The 25,617-nt window shown below is 43.7% G+C and overlaps 1 protein-coding gene across 2 annotated transcripts in view; it reads left to right on the top strand.

Annotated features, from left to right (window-relative positions):
- The first annotated feature begins 1,043 nt into the window (after positions 1-1,043).
- The window catches only part of ELOVL7 (ELOVL fatty acid elongase 7), a 29,391-nt gene continuing 4,817 nt past the window's right edge, over positions 1,044-25,617 (top strand). The window contains exons 1-7 of one of the 2 annotated variants that reach the window (XM_083158466.1): positions 1,044-1,197; positions 15,596-15,672; positions 18,005-18,195; positions 19,925-20,005; positions 20,850-20,906; positions 21,372-21,477; positions 24,055-24,191. In XM_083158466.1, the coding sequence (XP_083014592.1) occupies positions 15,609-15,672; positions 18,005-18,195; positions 19,925-20,005; positions 20,850-20,906; positions 21,372-21,477; positions 24,055-24,191 (636 nt within the window). In that variant the 5' untranslated portion in view covers positions 1,044-1,197; positions 15,596-15,608. Of the gene's footprint in view, positions 1,198-1,382; positions 1,497-15,595; positions 15,673-18,004; positions 18,196-19,924; positions 20,006-20,849; positions 20,907-21,371; positions 21,478-24,054; positions 24,192-25,617 lie in introns of those variants that run through there. The other variant, XM_083158467.1, reaches the window with a different exon arrangement.

Consider the following 25,617-nt stretch of genomic DNA (forward strand, 5'->3'; position numbering starts at 1 on the left):
GTGTGGCTTGCCATGCTCCGAGCTCGTTTTACGCATCTGCTCGCCACTCTTCAGGCTCGCCACACTTTATAAATTCAACTCCGTGCCGACGTGGATAGTGGGGCTATGAACAGGTCGGGAGGACGCTTACTGCGTGCGCTTGCCATGCTTCGGGCTGACTTAGAGAGTGGGGGTGTTTCAGTAACACATTCACACCTGTCATGTCAGGCAGGTTTAAAATGGTCTATGGTTCCCACACAATGTGATAAGCGCTGACAACACTGACTGACTCCGCTAACTGCGTAAGCTCCGGTTAGGAGCGAACGTACACACAGTCGCAGACACAAGCTGACTACGCTGACCACAGGAACACGGCGCTGATGCTGGCAGGGACGCTGACTACGCTGACAGGGATGCTGACTACGCTAACTATGCTGGCTGCGGGAACACTATGCTGATGCTGACACGGACACTACGCTGACTACGTAAGTGGCGCCGTGAAACTACACAAGTACCAAAAATGAACGTATTGTGTATGGGGCTTAAATGGTGCGTACACACAGGGGCGATTTTGTGCAAAATCGCGGGAAATATGGTCGCTGAGCGACCATATTGCCCGCAATAGGAGTGTGCACTGGCGATATATCGCCGGGTGCGCGCTCCCGTTTTTGCCCCTGTGGTGATCGCTGGTCGCAGGAACATGCTCCTGCGACCAGCTGATTACCACTGCCGGGCTCCTACCATCTCTGGTCGCTGATGTTAAGTAGAAACTGAGCAATATATGGCTCAGCCATATATTGCTCAGCCATATATGGGTGAGCAATATATCTCCCCCGTGTGTACACAGCATAAGTGTTGCAAATTACTCATGTAAAGTACAAGTGTAGCAAATGGTAACCTACATTTGCAGAATAAAGGACTATATGTTACTATGTTGTACTTTCCCCCTGAGTGACCCCCCTTTATGTGGCATTGTATTATCTCTTTACTGTCATTTCAGATGGACATAATACAGAATAAAACGTTGTTGCCCCATTAAACATGCAGCTTGTCAGCTCCTGCTGTAGGCAATGCCTCTTGATGTGTGAGCCACTCCCTACAGACATGTGTAATGTGAGGAGTGAGTAAGTGACTCCCTCACCCCTGGGTGCAGTCAGTAGGGGCTGTGGTCTCCACCAGCACTGACTTCTCCAGGACAGGTGCTGTGTGTACCAGGGGGTAAGTACTGGATTCTGCTTATTTACATGTATTACTTACATTTTCCACAAATGTCTAACTTACACATAACTCCCATGAGAGTACATATACCTGGCCTCAAGGTATACAGGCTAGGTGTGTCTTCCCGGCACCTAACATGCGGCACATAATTGTGCACTTATTCTCTTGTGAAAGAGCAGACACAGAAAAGGCTTGATAAAGTTTGTGCGACAAGAACCAGTTCTCAGCGTGAGTGCATTAGGCTCTGCTGATGATTCCAGCCTGTATGGAAGCAGGATGTGGCTGGATCTAGCTGCTGTGTGAGTACTAGATTAGGTTTCCTGCACTTGCACCGAGTCCCCACACCTGTAACCCCGCTAGCATGTATCCAGCATATCCAGGTTGCTGCTGTCTAGTAATGGCACAGAATGAATGGAATGTACAGTATGCCACTCGCTGGCCATTCATGCTTCTCCCACTTTATTGTAACAGTGAATGTTCTTTTGGAAAATGCAGCACCCTCCCACAGCATTCAGGACTCTGATGGGAGTACATAGTATTTGTGTGCCAGATATTGCAGCAGTTATGGAATGAGGCTTATCGTGCAGTTAGTCCCTCATCATATGTGCCTGGCTGAGCAAAGTGTGTGTACTGGTTTTATGCAGTTAAACAAGCTGATGTTTCAAACCCACAGGTTTGAATTTTAAATGAAGTTATTATTTGAATAAATCTCTTTATTTGCCTACATAGACTAGACCTGCACATTGGGAGCAGTGTGTGTGTGTTTTTTCTCCCCCACCAATTCTGATTTAACACTGTTTTGTTAGTTACTTTCATTTGAATTAATGCCGATTAGGTTGTTGCAGAAAGAGCAGGAAAAGCCGTTGCCCTGTATGTAAAAACTCTGGTTTGGCAGGTTTGCAGAGGTAATGGTGCTGTCCTGATACATGTAACCTTTGTATGGAAGGAAGCTGTGTATCATTGTTGTATGGAAGGAAGCTGTGCATTTTATTTAGTGTTCATTCTAGCACCCGCCAACTTTGAAAACCCATGCAGTTCCTGTTCCCTGCCTGGGGTGTCGCTGTCTGCTGTGGTGTTTCTAGCACAGGTCTGGTTTGCATATCAGTGCTGATATACAGACCACACTGTGCTAGAAGCACTACAGCAGGCAGCGACACCCCAGGCATGGAAGAGGAACTGCATGGGTTTTCAAAGATAGCGGGTGCTAGAATGAACACTGTTATTGTACATGAGAATGTAGAATGTTTTTTTGTTTTCTTTGCTGCTAGTGTACTTAGAACATGAATGGTTTTCAGAAAATGTATTTCCTTAATATACTGTAGAAAAGCTATAATTGTATTGTGACGTGTTTTATGCCAGACAATGCTCCTGTATTATAACAGTCACAGTACCGAGGTTAGTGGCAGGTTAACCTGGATTGTGACTCAGCGTAAAATGGGGGTTAACCTGAGTCAATGACTTGGGAATCCAACCCGGGTTAGTCCCAGGAAGAATCCGGTACTTAATAAGCATCCAAAAACAAGTTGATCTGTTGGGGCCATTACTTTGTGCTGTATACATACAATTGAATCGCTCCCTGGCAGTTAGAATCAGGTTGCTATGGACAACATAATTACATCCTTTCTGTATCTCCCATAAAGTGTGAATAGAAACTTCAGTGGATTTTAAGATAACTGTCAATGTGTTTGCAGACGTTACAGGTATTCCGGTAACTATCTGTACTTGACAAGACTGGATTTGTAAGTAAGAACATTGCAGATGTTCTTTCAAAGTCTAGCTTATGTACGCTTGTAAATAAAAGTCCAGTGATAATACTGAGGGCCGTGAATACCCCAGTTACAGTGAAGAGGAATCAAATGTATGTGAATTTTTGGTACTTGTGAGTTATCCGGGCTGCCGATTTCTAAATCGGATCGGGCACATCGCATCGCATCGCATGCGACCATCGGATGCGATGCGATGCGATGACCCGATTTTTCCATAGGAATCAATGTTAAAATGGACTGAGTCCATTTTAACATGGAATTCAATGGGAAAAAGGGGTCCTTTTCATACCCCTACTATCCAAGTGGGCATGGAGTTGGATATAAACCTGTGGCGAGCGTAGCGAGGCGAGCGTAGCGAGGGGACACAGAATACCGTCCCCTCGCGGGGCTCGCTTCGCTCGCCACGCTTCGGGCTCGGTGGCTCGCTACGCTCGCCACAGGTTTATATCCAACTCCATGCCCACTTGGATAGTAGGGGTATGAAAAGGACCCCTTTTTCCCATTGAATTCCATGTTAAAATGGACTCAGTCCATTTTAACATTGATTCCTATGGAAAAATCGGGTCATCGCATCCGATGATCGCATGCGATGCGATGCGATATCGCATCGCATCGCATCTGATTGTATGCCTTAACTTAAGGCATACAATCAAAAAATCGGCAGCCCAGATAACTCACAAGTACCGAATTTTTTACTAAATACAATAGGAGTGGGTGATATCAGTTAGTGAGAGTGCTAAGGTGTGTGCACACCGTGCAATATTTGAAACAATATTGCTTATTTTTGGCTCTTCGTCCGTGGGTTGTTAATGACCCTATACCTGTACATGCAGTTCAACTAGACCATTGATAGCCAACTCCAGTCCTCAAGAGCTACCAACAGTTAACATTTTCCAGGTCTCCTTACAGAATCACAAGTTAGCTCCACCTGTGGATCTTTTAAAATGTACAAGTGAGTAATGAGTGCAAATCTATAGTTGTGTACCCAGCTCACTACCTTTCCACACACGTGGTCTGCAGATGAATCAATCCCTTATCAGCAACACAGGAGAGAAGTATGGTTGAGATTTTTTGACGTCAGTCACTATTATCTGGAGGGAAGTTTCCACTTTGTAGGTGTGCGCAGTGATACTAGATGTAGATTTGCAATGGTGAAATGTGTCACCTGCAATGTATTTACACCTACAATCATCTGTTCCAGTTAATGATCTACAAAGATCAGTTTAGGAAAATAGAGCACATTGTCACACCCCTTTATCCCTCTCTCCTACAATCATAAAGTAATGGTTATGGGAAAACTGTTTCCAATACCTCAGCTTTCTAATACCCCCTTTCAGACATATGACCCGGCATTTAGTCATTGCTAGCAGCAGTCTGACCCTTTCAGACAGAAAAGTCTGAAAATCCCGGTAAATACACTGCATTTCAAATGCCGTGTAATTTTGCCAGGAGCAGCCTGACCCCCCCCCCCCCCCCCCCTTCACACAGAAGAACAAATTACCGGGTTGAATTTCTACACGGTGATTTGCTGAATAACACGGGTATTTCCTCTGCGTGAAAGGGTCAACACGGGTCATAAATCCCGTGTCCTCGACCCTGGTCAATTCCAGGGTCAGAAACAGGGTATTTACAACAAGGGTGTGCCCTTTCACACAGAAAGAAGACCCGTGTATTTAATGAAATTCCTGGGTGGAACTGCTTCACCCGGGTATTTCATTTTCTGTGTGAAAGGGGTATCACACGGATATTTCGGTACTTGTTTCCTAGCACGGCGCCCACGATATTCAGTCGTATGGCATCTTATGCATTGTATCGCATGCCATATACCCGCATGCGATGCGATTTTAAATTGTATAAGCACCCTAATTGGTTTTTTCAATGTTAAATGCCCCCTATACGATTTTTAATTGTATAAGCACCCTAATGGGTTTTTTCAATGTTAAATGCCCCCTATACGATTTTTAATTGTATAAGCACCCTAATGGGTGCTTACAATGTTAAATGCATCCCCACTATCAACGCCAACTCGAAGCGTGGCGAGCGCAGCGGTACGTGTCCTCCGACAGTTTCATACCCCCACTATCCACGTTAGCGTGGAGTTGATTCTATATAGTGTGGTGAGCGGACGCTTATTACTTTACATGTATCCCGCGTCCCCTCGCGGGGCTCGCTGCGCTCACCACACTATATAAAATCAACTCCACGCCGATGTGGATGGTGGGGGGTATGAAAAGGTCGGAGGACGCGTACAACCGCCCCTCGCGGGCTCGCTGCACTCGCCACGCTTTGGGTTGGCGTTGATAGTGGGGGTGCTTTTAACATTGAAAAAACCCATTAGGGTGCTTATACAATTTTAAATCGTATACCATTGTATATGGCATACAATGCGATGGTATACAATTTAAAATTGTATAACATCGGCTGACATCGGGCAACACGCATACCATTGTATGCTTTATGGTATACGATGCGATGGGCGCCGTGCTAGGAAACAAGTACTGATATTTATTGTGTGTGAAAGGGTCAACCTGGGTCGTAAATTCCGGGTCTTCAACCCTGGTAAATTCCATGGTCGGAGACCTGTGATTTACGACCCGTGTTGACCCTTTCATACAGGAAAAGGACTCATGTTATTCAGCAAATTACCAGGTAGTACTGCTTCACCTGGTAACTTGGTCTTCTGTGTGAAAGGGGTATAATACACCTTTCGCATTGCACAAATAACCTGGGTCCCATTCACATTATTGCCCCATTCACATAACAAAAACCGGGTGGCACCAGGGATTTGGACCTGGGTCTGTCCTACAAGTGACCCACCATATACAATGCAAGGTCCCCCACAGCGGCCAGGTAGCTGACATCAGAAAGAGGGCGGGGCAGAGTTTCTGCATGTCATTGGGGGGTGGGAGAGGAGACAACACTTGGAGCTGACACTGCTTCCTCACTATAGTGTGAACGGAACCCGGGTTACCCGTTTAAACTGCACAGCAACCCAGGGTCCGACTCGGGATGAACCCTTCTTTTAACCTGGGTTGGAATGCCCTGGTCGGACCTGGGCTATTTGTGCGATGTCAAAGGGGTATTTAGGGAGGAGCAGCTTATTGCCGGGGGTCCGGTGAGAAAGGGGTATAACATTTCCTCAATGGAATACCTAAAGGAGCCCATACACTGCCTGCGACGTCTTGCAGCAGTGTACGGACACCCGACAGTGTGACCTTCCCGGCGGCAGGGACACATGCGTTCCGTTGTGATGGATCGCATGCATCCCTGCTTCCCGCCTGCCTTGACGCCTGGAGGAACGGGTGGTCCGACGGCCTTCTGGTCCGACCACCTGGTCGGGTCTGATGCGCACAGGACCGCGAATTGGACCCGACGGCATGTCAGGAAGAAGCGATTTGGTCCGATTTAACAGGCCGATTGGTCGCAATCGTCCGAAATCGGACCAAACCACCTCGATTTATGGGGGGCCTTAAATATTCTGCAATCTTGATAATCTTTGAGTTCGTTAACAGGGTGGGGGATGGGGGGGTTTGGATTACACACTCTGTTTATAAACATGAGTTCTACTATTGTTCCACACATACCTAAAAAGAGGAAGCACAGACTCATTTCTAAGTCAATGGTTTTTATTTTATTTTTTTAATCATGGCGACCCTAGAATATCATCATTTTTTTCAAATTGTGCTTACATGTCATCCTGATGGTCAGTTGTGTGGAGTTGTTGTGCTTGTGGCTGTCCACGTGTTTTGTTTAGTTTTTATTGGCCGCCACTAACGCTGATTTTTGAATATTACTTTGACCTAAAATGAAGTTAATCAACCTCGCAATGCCTTCAGTGATGTTTTTTGGCAGGCTACCTAACAAAAATACATCAATAAAAGTGTTAGATGGGGCTCTAGTCTAATTTTTTTAAATATAGTTATAGCATACTCATTAATATGTATATATCATACACACACCACTCAGGCCAGTATTCAATGCCTTTGCGAGTGAACTAGAATAACCCCCATGGTGTGAAGGATTACTATATGGCCTGAAGCCACTTTTTCTAGCGTTTGGTATCTCATTATGTTACTATTGTAACAGATAAATGCCGCTACTTCCGCCCCTTACATACCTGACCTACTCTACACTCTATTCCCCCTGCTTAATATAATTAATAATAGAAACCAGATATTTTGTGTGTCTAGAAACATAAATGACGTAAATAGAAAGCAGAATTCCTAATTCTATTGGGGCCCACACACGTAGCGATGGGTGTAGATGAACGATCTGTCAGGGACAGAGAACACTGGCCCTGACTGATTTCAATAACCAGCATGCTGGTTATTAATTACCAGGAAATAGCGATGCATAGGGCCACGCATCACTATCGCTGTGGCGCCTGCACACACACAGCGATGTACAGTAGGGGCATTTTCTGGTTAATGTCGTTAAATTAAGTAACGTTGCTCAGGAAATGCCTCTATATCTCCAGGTGCGTAGGACCCCTTAGAAATTATTTACTTGAGTATTACTAACTATTACGGTTAGTTTATTTATTTATTAACAGTTTCTTATATAGCGCATACAAATTCTGCAGCGCTTTACAGAGCATAGTTATGAGCAAACACAAAACAAATTACATTACAAGACAGTTTTGGACAAGTACATGGTTAATACGGATAGTTGCATCAGGGGACAGGACACTGAAGCAAGCATCAGGGTGGAAGTGGTTTATATATTCTAAGAAAGGCACATGAGGAGAGAGGGCCCTGCTCGTGAGAGCTTACATTCTAAAAGGGGAGGGTTAGTCAGACAGGGGTAACACAGAAGGGGGAGAGGTGAGCATAAACAGGTTAGGATGAGATATGGTCAGGTTTTATGCAGGAGGGTGGGAAGGGGTCAGCTTAGTGTTTGATATTTTAAGTCTAAAAAAGCGCTGGGTCATCCAAGAGTAGACAGCAGAGAGACAGATGGAAGGAGAGCGATCAGGAAATGAGGGGTAGATTTTAGTATTATCAGCATAGTGGAAGTCGAGTGAACAAGACAGAGCGAGGGCCGCATAGGCTGGAGGGAATTTAAGAGCCTGTGAATTTGTTGTCCACAAGCAATGTACAGCAGAAGCATCTGTGTAAAGCCCTATGGAAATAGTAGTGGAGTGGCAGTTAGTTCTGCCAATCAGGTAGCAGGGGGGCGGCAGCCAGAGAGGGTTATATCAGTGATCAGAGACAGGAAGTGAGCCTCTTTGATTCTGGATCCCCACCCTCCCTACCCTTCTCTCTGTGCTACCTGGCATCAAGCCATTTCCACCAAATTTGGTTCTCTATTTCCATAGCTTTAGTTAACAATCGGCGAGAAGGCGCTCTCGACCAGCAAGCAGGTGGGGTGTCAGGTGGTCTCTGTGCGGTATTGCCCCCCCCCCCTTTGCCAAGAAGGCGGGCGAGTCCCCAGTTCCGGCTGGGGGCGTTGGCCTTCATGGAAGGTCCACGTCATGCAATAGAAGGGGGCGGTATGTCCGTCACAGCGCAGGCTGTACCCACAAGAAGGGGTGTGGCCATTGGCGGCGCTGAGGTCGCTACCATGGCAACACCCGCGTTTATGGTGCTGGTCTCAAGCGCTTTCTTTGCCATCCCTTCTACAAATAGGGGTCATACCACTTAAATAAACAACTATGACCTTTTAACCTTACGCAGTTGGTGTCAGTGTCGTTATTTTTAGATAAGGTGTTTGTGTCATTTATTTCTAGGCATAAGAGTTAAGTAATGGTATGAGTTAACAACAACATAATTCAATAGGCGCCTTAATAAGTTCACCCAGAGAGGACATGTAGAGATAGAGAAGAGGGCCAAGAATAAAATATTCACTGGACACCTACTCTCAATGGAACAGCAAGAGAGGTAAAGTCATTAGAGGTACAGCTGGGCATTTTCAAAACTGACAGTGCAAGTACAAGCATAAAGAGTGATATTCAAAAAGTTTTAGCAGAGGTAGAAATGGTGATATCACAGCTGACTAGGCAGATTAAGCAGCCAGGAGTAGTATGATGTGAGCATGAAGTGAGCTCACTCAAAGCAGTCTCTTGGTTTTCTGAGTTGCTGCTGTTTTCTGTCTTTCTGAGGCACTTTGATACGAAGATGTTAAGTTGGTTGGCAGTTTCTGTCCAGAATAAGTCCAAGCTTTAGTTCCAAGGTTAGTTATAAAGGACCACCATTTGAAAGCCCTATAATTAGAAACAATAGACGGGTCCTCCGATACCTGACCTGTCTATGGAACAGTGGAGTGATAATGTCTTGTACCAAGACTTGGAGAGTTATAAAGTGGAGAGATGACGTATCAGGGTATCTGTTCCTGACTGTTATTTTTCAAAAATGATTAGTTGGTCATCTCCATCCATCTTATTCTCCAAGACACATCATCATTACACAAAGGAAAGGGGGAACCACTAAATTAGTGGAATATTAGGCGCTAATTGGTAACAATTGTACAAATGATAAATAATTGACCTATAATAGTTTGAAGTCTAGTTGTTCTGTATTTTAGCTTGCAGTTCTCCCATGTGTACCAGTGTGGATACACCCAATCTGTTTATCACCCGACTTTTTAGGGTACAGGTTCTAGACAGATATATAAAGATAATTACAAGAACGAGAAATGGAGTATCTGCGCTGTTTTTTATTATTTATTTAATAATTTGCACCATGGATGAAATCACTTCACATACACAATCTTTATCTGTTTATGAATATTTATTTTCATTTATTTGTATAAAAAAGATTTTATCACATAAAATACATTACAATTTTTATAGGCGGCCACCTACAGATATAGAAGAAGGTATTATAGCGATTGCATAAATATTGTTTGTCATGCAATCGGTATATACACGTAAATGTTTATATAAAAAACTTGATTTCACATATTAAATTAATCACATTTAAAGAAAAAAAAAAAAATATATATATATATATATATATATATATATATATATATATATATATATATATATATATATATATATATTTTTTTTTTTTTTTTCTTTAAATGTGATTAATTTAATATGTGAAATCAAGTTTTTTATATAAACATTTACGTGTATATACCGATTGCATGACAAACAATATTTATGCAATCGCTATAATACCTTCTTCTATATCTGTAGGTGGCCGCCTATAAAAATTGTAATGTATTTTATGTGATAAAATCTTTTTTATACAAATAAATGAAAATAAATATTCATAAACAGATAAAGATTGTGTATGTGAAGTGATTTCATCCATGGTGCAAATTATTAAATAAATAATAAAAAACAGCGCAGATACTCCATTTCTCGTTCTTGTAAACATCATCATTACAAGCATTAGGCTGACAAGGGGAAGGTAGACCGTCAAAAGGTTGACCTGTGGTTTTTCACTTTTTATTTTTACCCGAATATTGACAAAGTTCAAATGGGCACTCAAAAAAGTGCACGGCATCCCCTCGCATGGTGCGCATGCTTTGGACACGGTCACAGACCCTGCAAATTAATTACAATATAACAGGCCACTCACAAGATTTTACCACAACTCCTTATTACAGATCCTATATCAAGGGGTGCCAGATGACCTCCTGACAGTCATTACACTGACGTCAGAATCCGGACTGTTAAAACCCTGAAAGTTGGGATCCCGACTGGCAGGAGCTATTCTACATTGTGGGGGTTCCATGACCCCCATAGAGGGAGAATAGAATAGGTGGCGAGAGGTCTAATGACTTTAGGAATCCTGACTGTCGATGCACTATACCCCCCCCCCCCCCTTCATATGAAGACCCTATAACTCGGTGTAACAACAATGACAGCTACAGGCTGGGTGTAGTGGCCAACACACTGCTGGGCCGCCGACAGGGGGGTGCCCTCGGTACAGCTGTCCTGGGCAGCTGCCCGCACCCAGCCTCCCCCACCTGGTGCCACGCACAATACACAGTGCAGCCTGCAGAGCGCCTAGCCTAGGACACAGAGGGTCTCGGTGCTCTGCAGGCTGCACTGTGCAGTGTGCGCTCCGGTGGAACACGGGAGGGCGGAGGTATGGTGCTGTGCCGCTGGGGGCCCAGACTGTAGGTCAGTCCCGGGCCCCAACTTTTCTAGTGGCGGCCCTGATAAACACCAAAGGCCTGTTTTTTCATGGGGTCTGTCGTTATGACTACACAATCATTGGGGCCTAATGCTGCCCATGCTCTATAGATCAATCATGTTTCTGTGTGTTTGTAATTGGTATCTTCCTTAGTATGTATGACCCCACATGACCTCCAGTAGCATTCATATATAATTGTATCCCATCAGGACTGTGTTGTAATCTAATGGGACTGCCATGCTATGGAATCCTATCCTTATGTATCCCTATAGATTGTAAGCTTGCGAGCAAGGCCCTCCTACCTCTGTCGGTTTGTTTCTACCCAGTTGGTTTTATCACTGTTATTTCCACTTGCAAAACGCTATATAAGAAACTGTAAACCAATAAATACAACTACTGACACAAAAGCTTATAAGAAATGTACACCGCAAACCCCAATGATAGAACGTGTCAGAAACAGGCCAATCCTGTCCATCTGGCCCAGCAAGTTCCCCATACTGTACGTGTAAGAATGCGAGCTGGGATTCTTGGCCCCCTCGTTTCTCTGCCGCTTGCCAGGCTTCTGTGGACGATATTTTCAATTCTAGAACTCTGCACTTTAGTAAATGTAGTCCATTACGTGTCTAGATAGGTGGTCGTAAGGTCGACATAAGTTTTTCAAAAAAACACCTGTCAGCATGGACCCCCAATTAGGGTAACTCATACCCTTGAATGGTTCGCTTCACTTAGCATACATTACTACTCTCAACTGTAGTCCATGTAAAAAAGCGGGAAAAACATTGTGAAACGCATGCTGACCTACTCCTGTGTCGGCAATTGTGATGTCAACATTTTTTTGCTTGTGTTGACTTTTTGGTAATTGAATGTATGGCAACATTTTGGTGTTCGAACTATTAACTGTCTAGACACTGTCGACTGATCATCCAGATCCCTTATTATACTTAAGGCCTATACACACTGGGTGACGTTGAGCTAAAAGTTGTTCAAAACAGCAGGTTTGAGCGGCTTTTAGCTCAAAGCTGCACAGTGTGTACGGCCCGGCGATGAGCGCTGCTGCGCACTCTCACATGATTGCCGGGAAATACGCTCATCTGCTGGTTATACCAGAGGATGAGTGGCTTTGTGGATGGCTTTGCATAGCACTGCGCTTTGCAAAGCCGTCCGCTGACCGCGCTAGGCAGGCGGAAAGCGGCTCTGTGTATGCACTGAGCGGCTTTCCTTTCAGCGATGACGGCGATCATCACTGTCCATACATGCTGGGCACATGTGTAATGGGTCCAATGTGTATGGACCTTTACTAGTCATGTCATTTTAGTCTAATTCTGATCATGTATGCAGCAATCTGTTATATGAATATGGATTTTTTTTTTTTGTTTATTATTTATTTACAGTTTCTTATATAGTGCAGCAGATTCTGTTGCGCTTTTCAATAGTTTAAATGAATCCTGGAATTGTTCTATGCGTAACATACATTTTGAAAAGATTTTTTCCTCCGTGCCCTTATTTGCCCATTGATATAAATAGTATAATGGAGAGCTTAGGCACAGTCGGCAAACAGAGAGGCCAGACACAGCCCAGTACTAGAACACTCCCTTACAGAAAATACAGCACATTCACTTCTACAAGATAACATCAGATATTCAAAAAGAACTCTGCAATATACTGTACGCCTGTTTAATCCTGCAGTTTAAGTATCCTTACTACTGTCCTGCAAATCATCTCGCTTTACCTTTTTATGAAGAGAGATAAGGTAACTCACCAATCAAATCATAACTGTCCTGTTACAGGCTTGGTTTGAAAAATGTCAGGAGTGGTTTGTTTAGTACAGTACTTTATTTAGCCGCCCTTTGATGTATCTCCCCCTATGTCAAAAAGATATATCACCCCCCTTCACCGGGTTTCGCATTCTTAATAATCACATATGCTCTAACACCGGGGTTCTCAAACTATTTGCTCTGGGACCCCATCAGACAAATATTATTACAGGACCCCAGCAAGTTACCACAGAATGGCCGCCACATGTGTGGTCAGTGAAATGAAGTGACCGCTATTGTGACAGGGATGCAGTGGGTAATGAGGGGATGGAAAAGGGGGTAGGGGGATAGAAGAGGGAAGCAGTGGGTGTTTACTTAATGAGTTATCCCCTGTCCCCCCTCAACAAACACATTAGTCTGATGGCCAGCAACATGGAGTCGTGACCCCATGCTGAGGTGGTCGGGACCCACTTTGGGGTCAGGACCCACAGTTTGAGAACCGCTGTTCTAACATATGCGATTATTAACTAGAGATGTGCCTATTATTAACACAAGGGACAGCTCTTGCGATAAGAGCTGTCCCTTGCAATGCAGCTCCGGCACTGGACTTCCGGGTCTGAGAACCGAGACTCCCTCTGCGCATACACAGAGTGATGGGGACGGCCGCGGGGCATGCTGGGAGGGATCCATGAAGGGTCCCTCACACAGCGCTTTGGTAAGAATCCCATAGGCTTCTGCAGTTAATCCCAGCTTTTGCTGGAGATTCTCTCCGCAGCGCTGACACTCCGGAGGGGTAAAAACCCTGATAACGGGTTTTTACCGTATTTCTGGTTTAGAGCTTCCTGCCCCCATTTTGCCTTCTTCTTTTCTGCATGTTTATAACTTAACAATAGTCAGACAGTGGAAATGTGTTTATTAGTACAGAGGTCAGATATGAGTTTTTTTTTTTTTTTTTTTTTTATGTGGTTAATGCAGTGAACAGACCTTTACATATAAATAGGATTTTTAATTATTTATAGACCTATAACACTGTATGTATGAATTTGTAGCAATCGCCGGTTATGACTCCCAATAACTTGAGGCTCTATTTTCTAAATGCGCGTGGGCTGGTACTGTAGGTTAGGAATGCCATACTTTTTATTAATTTAAAATTTTTTGGGGTTTAGCTTTAATAGGGCAGACATTTTAATGTAGACTTGCAGCTCTGCTCAGCCCCTTTCAATTTGCAAAGCTGGGTCAGACCTGGGATCACGGTCCAGGGTCTGGGCATTTACATTAAACCTGGGTTGCCCATTATACAGAGGGTGATCAGGGTTTAACCCTCCTTATAACCCAGGTCAAAACGCTTGGTCGACCCAGGTGATTCGGTGAGGTCGACTCTTCACCAAACCGGGTCCAACCAGGGTTATTTGTGCGATGTGAAAGGTGTATGAGACAGAGGGACAGGGGGCATGACCAGTAGCTCATGGAGTGCTGGTCATGCCTCCGCATCGGTGAAACGGGGGAATGGACTTGTAGGTTCAGACATTCCTGCAAATGCATGCCCCCTCTTTGGGAACTCAAGCGGTGGGCCCACAGGGGGAGTACCGGGCCTGGGATTACAATGTTGGGAGGTATGATAGCGCATGCTATATTCTGTATTTAAATCCTGTGAAGCACAGTGAAGCAGGGATGGACGTCGAAAGCCAATCGCTAGCAACCATCAAAGTTCCCGGTCCAATGAATACTGTACGTCAAGTTGTGTTTTGCATGTTTACCAACTTTGTTTTCCAATGCCCATTCAATGGGGGCAGCCTTGTATGCACCCAGGAGTGGTGTCCACAGCTCAGCATGCACGAGGCTCTGACTGACTGCTTTTGTACGTGACACTAGTAACCATCGATGGTTATATACCATTGAATGCATTTTATGGGATGGCTAGTAGCCCTCTCATCACTTAATTTGATGTCTGAAACTATTCCGTGTTTGGCTTGTTCTGATGTTTATCCCCTACTGTTTAGGAATGTGATGAAATGTAAAATATTTAACTGTGGGAAGATTCTACATTAAAGAATGCAGAGAATGTGTCAAACATGTCAGTATTGTGAACTACATTATGCAGAATGTGCAAAACCAGTTTAGTGTAAGATCTAAGGTGACCTCATGTATTCTCCCCTGCGAATATGTTGCAGTCTAGTGTATACATATATACAGCTGCGTCCTCCATAACTAGCTTTTAATAGGCCAGGTTCCGTGCAACTCTGCAAACCTAGGGTGTCCTATTTAATGAATCTACAATCTTCTTGTAGATCTTATGCCCCTTTCAGACCGCACATATTACCCCGTATTTTGCCATTTTTTTTACAGTGTGTGTGTGTGTGTGGGGGGGGGGGGGGGGGCAGAATGTACTTCTATGGCGCTGGTTTTGTTTCCCTCTTTCCATGTCAATGACAGAAACTGCAGAATGCGATTCCGTGTAATGGCGAGCTAGTATTGGAACTTTCATTGAGGGGCAGATTTATTAAGCTTGGTGACTAGCGATAATGCAGTAGCCAGTTGGCTCCCAACTGTCACTTTCAAATCCTGACAGTTACGATCCGATTGGCTGGTGTTCTAAGGAAACACTTCACCATGCTCAATAAATCTGTCCATGAGGGAGACGGTTCAAACTTTTGAAATGCAAAGAAGTTGTCCTTAGCCTTGCAGAATGTATGTGATAAGTGATACAATGGTGTAAATGAAGTGTCATAACTAAAACCATCTCTGCTTTCACTATACTAATAGTCATCTTGTACTGTTTGTTTTACAGAACATAAGTAACCATGGCCTTCAAGGACCTAACATCAAGAGCAGTGGTTCTTTATGATGAATGGATAAAAGATGCTGGTGAGTGAGCAGCCATAAGGGCTACTTTGTAAATACTGTACAATTTGTGACATGAATTTCAAAACCTATACTACTTCTTTATATACATAAACTACTGAGGCCAACATCTGCTACTTTGATTTTATTTTTTTATACATTGTATTGTGCAAATATTTAGATTTTTCGACTGCCAGTTAAAGGACCAAGGTCGCCTCCATCTGACCTGCCCCTGCACTACAAGCCCAACCCTGTTTCTACTGCTCCTCCCCCAACTGCTCCACTCTGTGCCTTTTGCCACCTTGCAGGCTTCATAGTATTCTTAGTTCTTGCAGTGAGTGGTTAAACTTGTAGTTAGTGTTGACAGTTGCCGTATATACACTGATGCGAGGCACAGTTGCTTTGTATTGACTGATGTAATATGGTGGATGGTAGAGTTGCTGTTCTGCACACAATACATAGACCTGGATAAATAGGGACAAAGTTGTGTATGAATGTAATGAGGCTGGGCTGTCTGTCCTGTGGAGGATGGGGCTACAACAAATGGGTCCCACCTGGAATCCTTTTCATACTCCCGATGAGCAATCCGCCATTGCATACATAAACATTTTGGGTACTCATTAGTGGCTCATGAACACTGTTTTAGGACTATGATTAGCATAATAATGACAACTGTGCAGCCCCTCTGTCCTGGCATTTTTTTATTTTTTTTTCCTATTTGAAATCCAAATTCCTAGAAGCATTAGGAAGAATATGACAAAATTTTACTCAAATCTAATTGTGGAGATAGTGCGAGCGTTGAAAAGCATGTCTCTTCAGAAGAATCCCGCAACTTTTTTTTTTTTTTTTTTTTTTTTTTTTTTTTTTTTACACATTTAAATTGTGTCTTGGTCAGTAGTTGAATCACCTCTGACAGTTCTAATGGATGGTGGTTTTGACTTTCTTTGGAAAAGTCTATTCACTTTCAACACTTAGGATGAGCAAGATTTGCCTACAGTATACTGTATGTAGATATTAATAAAGGCGGGGCAGGTTATTTGGAGAATATTGATTTTTACAGCAACTTCTAAGATCTTAAAGCTTATCCCAGCGCTCACGGAGAGAGATAAAGGACCATCCAATCTGCTCTCCTAACTGCCACATTACCAGCTGACAGACGCTAGCTGAGGGGTAGTTAACATCTCCTCTTGTCGCTCTCCTCTCTCTTGTCGCTCTCCTCTCTTGTCGCTCTCCTCTCTCTTGTCGCTCTCCCCTCTCTCGTCGCTCTCCCCTCTCTCGTCTCTCTCCCCTCTCTCGTCTCTCTCCCCTCTCTTGTCGCTCTCCCCTCTCTCTTGTCGCTCTCCCCTCACTCTTGTCGCTCTCCCCTCTCTTGTCGCTCTCCGCCCTTCATCACTGGGCCACTTAAAGATCACTATTTTGTTTCCCTGCTCCTCTTGCATTGTGGATTTTTCTTTGGGAAATAAGCTTTCCCGCCTAGTTTATCAGATAACCGCATGTTTTATACCCGGGTTCTGTCTGCCACCTTCAAATCCATAGGGGACAATCTGGGTGAGAGAGGACGGGGTGAACCCTAAGGGTAAAGACCTCTAGTACTCTTCCACTCATTGCATGAGTAACAGAAAGGATTAATAATTACAGCACACATGCATACATCGTGACTGAAGTCCAGCGTAGTCCCTCAATGAATACATACTGGCATTGCCTTGTTTCATATTGTACGGCTGTGCTCCTTTCCCACTTGTATTTGGGTAATGAGAACATATATTTACATAGCTATCTCACCCCTTCTCCTATGGACAATACAATATGGCGATAACAACACATTGCGGCAGTATAAGTGCTACTAGGATACTTCAGTCTAAATGCCTAACATTAAAGGGTTTAAGGCAATGTTATAAGAATGCTGCACAAAACAAATGTCACTATGGCTGCCAGCCCCAAATTGAGCATTACTTAATGACGAGTTATGCAGTGTGACGTTAGCCTAGAAAGTAAGGAATCTGGACTGAGAGTGAAAAGTAGCTTTTAGCAAGTCTGTGTGAGGATACAGCACGTTTTATTGTATGAAGATCTAAATAGTAGGATGGCATATCAGATTATAAAGGCCTACGTTATCTGGAATTCTGAACTGTAGTGGGGACTGGTTGGTTCAAGTGTGAGGGAAGGGATTCTGCTTCTTACAGTAGTTCTGATAGGTGGAACTCATGTGATACATTGTGATCGACACAAAAGGTAAAATGGCACATTTGATGAGTGCTAGAAATCCAATCATTTTAAGATGTCGTTTTTTCTTAAATATCTATATACCATTTCATATAAATGATATGCTTTTGATTTGTTTCCTGTGTGTATATAGATCCAAGAGTGGAGAATTGGCCGCTTATGTCCTCCCCAATGCCCCAAACTATTATCATCGCAGCATATATTTATTTTGTCAAGTCGCTGGGTCCTCGGCTGATGGAGAACAGGAAGCCATTGGATCTGAAGGGGATAATGGCGTTGTATAACTTTTCAATGGTTCTTTTCTCCTTGTACATGGTCTATGAAGTAAGTTCACCAAACTACTGTTATTTAAAGCCTATTTAATCATTTACATCCATTTAGTGCTAGAGTTTTTAAGTTCATTTCATTGTACAAAGGTGCAGCAGTATATTCTGCTGTAAATTTGAGATTTGATCAGTGATGTGTGGACAATGTAGGCAGGGGGATGGGGGGGGGGGGGGGGGGCTCCTCACCTGACATAGACCAGTATATTTTTAGAGTTTTTAAAATTATAATTTGTTTGTATTTTCTTATCTTTATAGCCAAAGGACTGGCAGGAGCGGCTCTGCCACACCCGACCGCATATCATTGCTATAGTACAACTGTACTGCCAGCTTAGTTTCATCCATGACTGCACACTTGGTTACAGCTTATATTACATGATTAAATTGCCATTTTTTGGGGGGGGGGGTGGGGGGATTGCGTACAAATGATAGAGCAAAAGGAGAGTTATGATAGATCAGCTCACCTGTACATGATTAAAGAAATCCATAAAACATGTCCTGTTGGTACATGAGTTGAGAACCACCAGCCTAGACCATTGTAAAACTGTATACTGAACCTTCCGAATGGGAGAGATCCACTATTGGAAAAGTACACTCCCCAACACCTCTATAATAGATGATTCAGCAAGTGTAGCAGGCAGGAGCGGTGCTACAGAGAGAACAACTTGTGATGAGAGCATTGGTGGATAGATGTTGCTGGAGAAAAACATGGTGTTTGGACTAGGAACCTATAACCCAGGTTATTGCCGGGTTGAGGTGCGGTGTAAAAGCACCGAACTGAATAACCCGGGTCGACCAAACCGCCAATTCATTGCGGGATATAAGAAGGGTTGAATCCAGGTTCCCCCTATGTATATTGGGTGACCAGTGTTCAGTGTGAAAGGGTCAGAGCCCGGATCAAAATCCCGGGTCCAACCCATTTTTAGCGGTGAAGGCCTTATTGTTGAACTAAATTGATCATTCTGTGAAAGATAATTTTTTGGTACTTGTGTATTTTCACGGCGCCCCCGATGTTGATTGCGCAATGTTTTTATCGCATCGCATGCCATACACGCGATGGCATGCGATGTGACGCGATTTTAGACCCCTATTCCATTAAAAATTGTACAAGCACCCTAATGGGTGCTTACAATTTTAAATGCACCCCCCACTATAAACGTGAACCTGAAGCGTGGCGAGCACAGCGGTATGTGTCCTACGACCTTTTCATACCCCCACTATCCACGTCGGCGTGGAGTTGATTTTATATAGTGTGGCGAGCCACTGAGCCCGAAGCGTGGTGAGCGCACGCGTATACCTGTGAAGTTATGCGCATCCCCTCGCGGGGCTCGCTGCGCTTGCCACGCTTCGGGCTCGGACACTTTATAAAATCAACTCCACGCCGACGTGTATAGTGGGGGTATGAAAAGGTCGCGGGTCGCGTACCGCCGCCCCTCGCGGGCTCGCTGCGCTCACCACGCTTCGGGTTCATGTTTATAGTGGGGGGTGGCGTGGGGGTGCGTTTAACATTGTAAGCACCCATTAGGGTGCTTATACAATTTTTTTATCGCATTGTATGGCATTGTACAACATTGTGCGATATCGCATCGCATACCATCGTATACCTTATGGTATGCAATGCGATGGGCGCCGTGATAATACACAAGTACCAATTGTTTTTTTCCATATTAATTTATAATTCTGGAGCTTTCATTTTGACTTTTTTAATTTTATTTAACTTTTTGTTTTAGTTTCTTATGGCTGGCTGGGCTGCTGGCTATTCCTATCAGTGTGACATTGTGGATTACTCTAGGTCACCGCAGGCAGTAAGGGTAAGTACTGATTTCTGATAAGTTCTGTGATCATTCAAATCTCTAAATGGAATAACAATTGAGGCTTGGTTCCACTGCAGATAGGTTTCAACGGAAGTTTAAATAGACCTCACTAGTTAATCATTGCCGCACAAAATGCTGGAACGGTTACACACAGATTTTTTTTCCAATGATATACAGTACATGTACAAAAAAAATAGGGATTAATGGTAAAATAGATTCAAAGATAAATGATTAACAGTTATTCTACATATTAAATGTGACCCTTCTGGATTGCTAACAGCACTGGCAGTGTCCTTAAATCCTTCACAATATAAAACCTACATTAAGTCCATGTATTACATTGTTGTATTAATGAGATTTGAAATGGATACATTTTGGGAGAAGAACTCCATTCCCCCTTGTGGTAGAGAGCAGGGATCTGCTGTGTCTGCTGGTACATTTGGTATCACTGGGTTTTCCCTTACAAATGTTATATAAATGGCTGCCTGTAGGGTTTGCCTACTCCGTGTGGTAGTTGAAGGATGGATAGATAGATGGATGGATGGCAACATAACTTTGTTTCTTGATGCACAGTATAATTGTACCATCTGCTTGTTGCACTTTCTTGGGGACTAGGTTCATAGAGTGCATCAGCAGTGGTCAGACAAGGACGCAAGTGCATTCAATACATTTCCTGTGCAGCTCTTTGGAGTGTGAGGGATAAGGAGCAAAGTGACAGAAATTGTCAGGACATCGCACAGATTTGATTTCACCTCCATCATGAAGACTAAATGGAGGGGACTATGTACATTGTAATAACTATTGTGCCAAATTACAAATCTACTTTTTCCCTCCTATACAGATGGCCTGGACATGTTGGCTGTATTATTTTTCCAAGTTTATAGAGTTACTTGACACTGTAAGTATGTGGACTGGTTCATAACTATACTGTACGTTTATACACTTTAGACATGATACACTGATTTTTTGTGTATTTTAGACACTTGGACCATCAGTCTTTAACCAATTTGTCAGTAGCCTCTTAATAATTATTATTATTTTTAAAATGTTTCCTGACCATAGCACACGTATGCAGGAGAATACCCCTTACACCCCCCCCCCAATCTCCCCTATGTACAGGAGACATGCTCTATCCACACTATGTACACAGTTGCCACCTGCGTCATGAGGCGCTACAGCCGTCCAATCATGGACGCATTTCTTTTGCACCTACGTCGATATTCTGCGTTGTAATATGGTAATCTAGTTAAGATGAATGTTGTATGAATAATGTTTGGTTACAGTAAACCTAAAACTATCCTCTTGGCTTGTGTGGCTAATGATTCTTACCGATGCCGGTAATAAGAAGTGTCTTCCTTTACAGATCTTTTTTGTTGTGCGTAAGAAGAACAGTCAGATCACCTTCCTCCATGTGTATCACCACTCCATCATGCCGTGGACTTGGTGGTTTGGAGTTAAGTTTGCTGCAGGTAACTGTTACTGTGTCTTTTGACCATTGTGTGCCTTAATTCACTATGTGCAGAAATGGCAAACCGTCTGCCCTCACACAAGGGGAAATGTATCAAATATTCAACAGAGCAAGTGGGAAGGAACAATCTGCAGTTTTTTTTTTTTTTTAAATAAAACTTTATTTAGTGCATGAGAGACGATAAGAACAAGGCGTGTGGTCCATAGGCAATAACATTCAATAATATACAAATAAGTCTATACGGGAAGGCAACAGTATAGTATTGTATAGTAGCCTCTTCTAATTTTTATAGTATATATTGGGCAGTAGAAAGGAAAGTATAAGGATACTGGAAAAAAGTAGGGAGAATGACCTATTAAGAGAGCAGTGTCCACCTGGGCCCCTCTTCTCTCTAGCAGATAGTGACTATGCCAATTTTTTGGAGACCTCCACACCACCTCGTATTCAATCACTATCCTGCTGCTGCCGCTGGTTTCTGGATAAGTATTGAAACAATGGGTGCAGGGTGTGCGGTGTTGTCCGCAGGGGTCCGTGTGCATTACACCAATTATAGATTAATCATACCTCCCAACTTTTGACCTGAAGAAATAGGGACACTCGCGCGGGCGCCCGAAAAGGGGGCGGGGTGTATGCAAATGAGGGCGCGGCTTATGCTAATTCGCCGCGACCTCATTTTCATACGAGAATAGACATGCGCACAGCGTCTATTCTACTAGATTGGGGGGTCTCCCAACTGCCGCAGCGGGACAATGCCTGCCGCGGGCGGGACAGGACCCGAAAATCGGGACTGTCCCTCTAAAATCGTGACAGTTGGGAGGTATGGATTAATCACTGGCTAGTGGTGTGGCTGCCTATATATGTAACAACAACAACAAAAAAATAAGGAGGGGGTGGGGTTAAATAAAGGGAATATGAGGATGGGAGTGGACTCTGCTGGATGTATACACACTCTTGTTGATGAGAAACCGAGGATGGGAATAGCTTGTTCACATACAAAAGCTGATGACCATTATAGGATATCCATTAAATATTGGCTCCCATGTTTTAGTCTTTTATAGAGTGCCATAGAATACTAGTTACATATTCTATAGAATGTATGTGCCAAACTTTAGCAATGGTCTGCTCTATCGCTGGTTTATCATTGACTGAAAGTTTTGGACTTAAAACTGTTAAAAGACTTTATGGGTAATAGAAAACTTCGTTTAGATTTCTAAAAATGAGTGAAACAGTCGCTGGTGATGTCAGTAGTGCGCCAGTGCTTAAAGGTAGCCAGACTATACCATGCCCAAAAGACTGGATTGTGAGATTATTGTGCTCTGGTGTGGACCAATATGGGAGTGACAAATTCCATGGGTGGTATTCAATTGTTATATCGTGCTCACTCCCATCCAAAATTAAGGGAGTTGGTAGGGTGATAGTCAATTTTTGGACATGCCGTGCTCATTATGGTCAGGTTTAGCAAGGCCTTTGCCTCATCTCAGCTCGCCACCCTTGGGGATAATGAGCTGAAATTCTGATGGAAAAACAATTGAATACCGCCCCATATATCTAATGTGTGCATAAAGGTCAGGTGGGTGCAGGAATGCCTACAGTCGGGTCAGACTGGGGAGCCATAACAGACAGGGAATGTAGTTTTAGCATATCTAACTCAATCTTCACACTCACAGATTTAGGATGGATCCACAACGCTCACTGTGGGAAATTTACTAAAATGTGTATGCTACTTTACATGTGGTGTTGCTATGGGCAACCTGTCAGATCCTGTCTACTATCTTCTAAAGGGTGCTAAATAAATAAGTAGTAGATTCTGATTGGTTGCCAATAGCAACATCACATGTGAAGTAGAATACACATCTTAGTAAACTTCACCCACTGAGGGCTAGATGTACTAAAGGCCCATACTAACTGAGCGGCTTTGAGTGAAAATCGCTCAAAACAGCAGGTTTGAGCGGCTTTCAGCCCAAAGCCGCCCAGTGTGTATGCCCCGGGGTTGAGCACTGCTGCGCGCTCCCGCATTATCGCCGGGAAGCCATTCATCTGCTGGTATAACCAGCAGATGAGAGGCTTTGAGGATGGCTTTGCATAGCTCTCCGCTAATTGTTCATACCTTTTTTTTATGATTGGCAGCCACCAGCACTGGAATTTGCCTATCACTTTGAGAATAAATTCATTTGTTGTTTTGGTCATGAACCTCCAGCCCGAGGCACCCTTGCAAGCATCCTAGTCGTCCTGGTGTGTACCCAGCATAAGGCACGCCAGGGTGCCCAGGCACACCGTTTGGGAACCACTGTTTTAAATGATGGAAAGTGGGTGAGGCTGATCTGTGGACCATTTGTGGTGCAGGTATTCTGTTCTAGAGAAGTTTACGTGGGATGAGAGCGGAAGGCTCGGCAACAAATGTAAATATTACATGGTATTGGGTGATTTATAGTTACACATTGGTCAGGTGTAACTGTATGTACAGACATTGCTCTATTCTGCAGTATCCTAGTAACTTGTCCTTCTGCAGCCGATGATGACTTTGCATTACCTTGTACTATGCACCGTGTAACCGGTTCCTGTGTCTCCTCTTGTCCAGGTGGTTTGGGCACATTCCATGCATTGGTGAACTCCATAGTGCATGTGATCATGTACACGTATTACGGCGTGTCAGCACTGGGTCCTGCCTACCAGAAGTACCTGTGGTGGAAAAAGTACATGACTACTATACAACTGGTGTGTATAATCCTTCTCCGCATACCCCTTATGTCACTTCATGGATACAGTTAGTTGTGTATTGGCTGTGCTGAGATTGTTCTGCTCTAGACACTATATACATATCTGCCATTATACTCAGGAACCACAAATAACCGATGATAAATACGGTGTCTGGAGTGAAAGAATGATTATTATTTCTGAAGCGCCACCAATGTACAAAGAGTATATGTTGGTCATATCTGTCCTTGCCCCATTAGATCTTGGTTCAAGTTCCCTAACATACTGTTGAATTGCGCATACACTAGGCTTCAAGTCCAGTTAGTCTCCCAGTATGTTTTTGGAGCTGTGGGGGAGAAACCCTGGCAGATACAATTGGAACATACAAACTCCACACAGATAGGACATCGTATAGAATTGGACTCATGACCTCACTGCTGCAATGCAGTATTGCTAAACAGGTAGCAGTCTGATCACATCATTCATTGAGAATGCAATGATATCCACTTGGGATACAGACCGCAAAGGGCTTTATTAATATATACACATACTTCGCTGTGCAGCTGCAAATTAGCAGAGAACCAATCAGGTAATCGCCACCCAGCCAGAGGGAAATCCCACCCTGTGCAAGGCTTGCGAAAATGACACTATTGGCGACAGCAGCACATTAAGTTCGCCATCAAATGATTTTCCCTTTGTGTGGAGACTGTGTAGCCCAGAGCCTATTAGCTGCAATAGAACCAGGCAGATTGGGCCCGGAGCTGACGTCAAAGGACTTTGCTTCAAAAGCCTACGCACACCGGCGTTTTCTCTGATGCTTCCACAAAATGGCTGGTTACTACCCCCAAACGCAGGCCTTCTGTTAATCAACTTGCGTACTGCCAGTAAAAAAACTAGTGACAGTATTTGATCACAGGATGGCCTTATGCATGATTCTTTCTACAATCTCGGCCTGTGAACAACCCCCCCCCCATGTTTCTATATGTACATGATCACAGCTGAAGACCGATACTTCCCAAAAAATGGCCATGACACACCTGTTTTTTTTTTTTTTTTTTGCCACTCCACATTAATTCCAACTGTCCCTTTTTTTTGTCAGTTTCTCTACACCACAGGTTCTCAAAGTCGGTCCTCAGGACCCCGCACGGTGCATGTTTTGCAGGTCTCCGCACAGAATCACAAGTGAAATAATTGGCTCCACCTGTGGATCTTTTAAAATGAGTAATGAGTGCACCTGCCAGGTGATCTGGAAAATGTGAACTGTGTGGGGACTGAGTTTGAGAACCCCTGCTCTACATGAAAGTTCTCAGTGCATATGCGATAGCAAAGCCACCTTGGCACATGTGCAGTCTGACAATAATCATTCCATTTTGTGAACCTCTGCACTGTGCACAAACATGAATTGGACCCCAAGTGCCTGTGCTGAAGTGGTTGGGTGATTTTATTG

This window comes from Crinia signifera, chromosome 1 (genome assembly GCF_055691185.1).
Source record: "Crinia signifera chromosome 1, ASM5569118v1, whole genome shotgun sequence".
In the NCBI taxonomy this organism is placed as follows: Eukaryota; Metazoa; Chordata; class Amphibia; order Anura; family Myobatrachidae; genus Crinia; species Crinia signifera.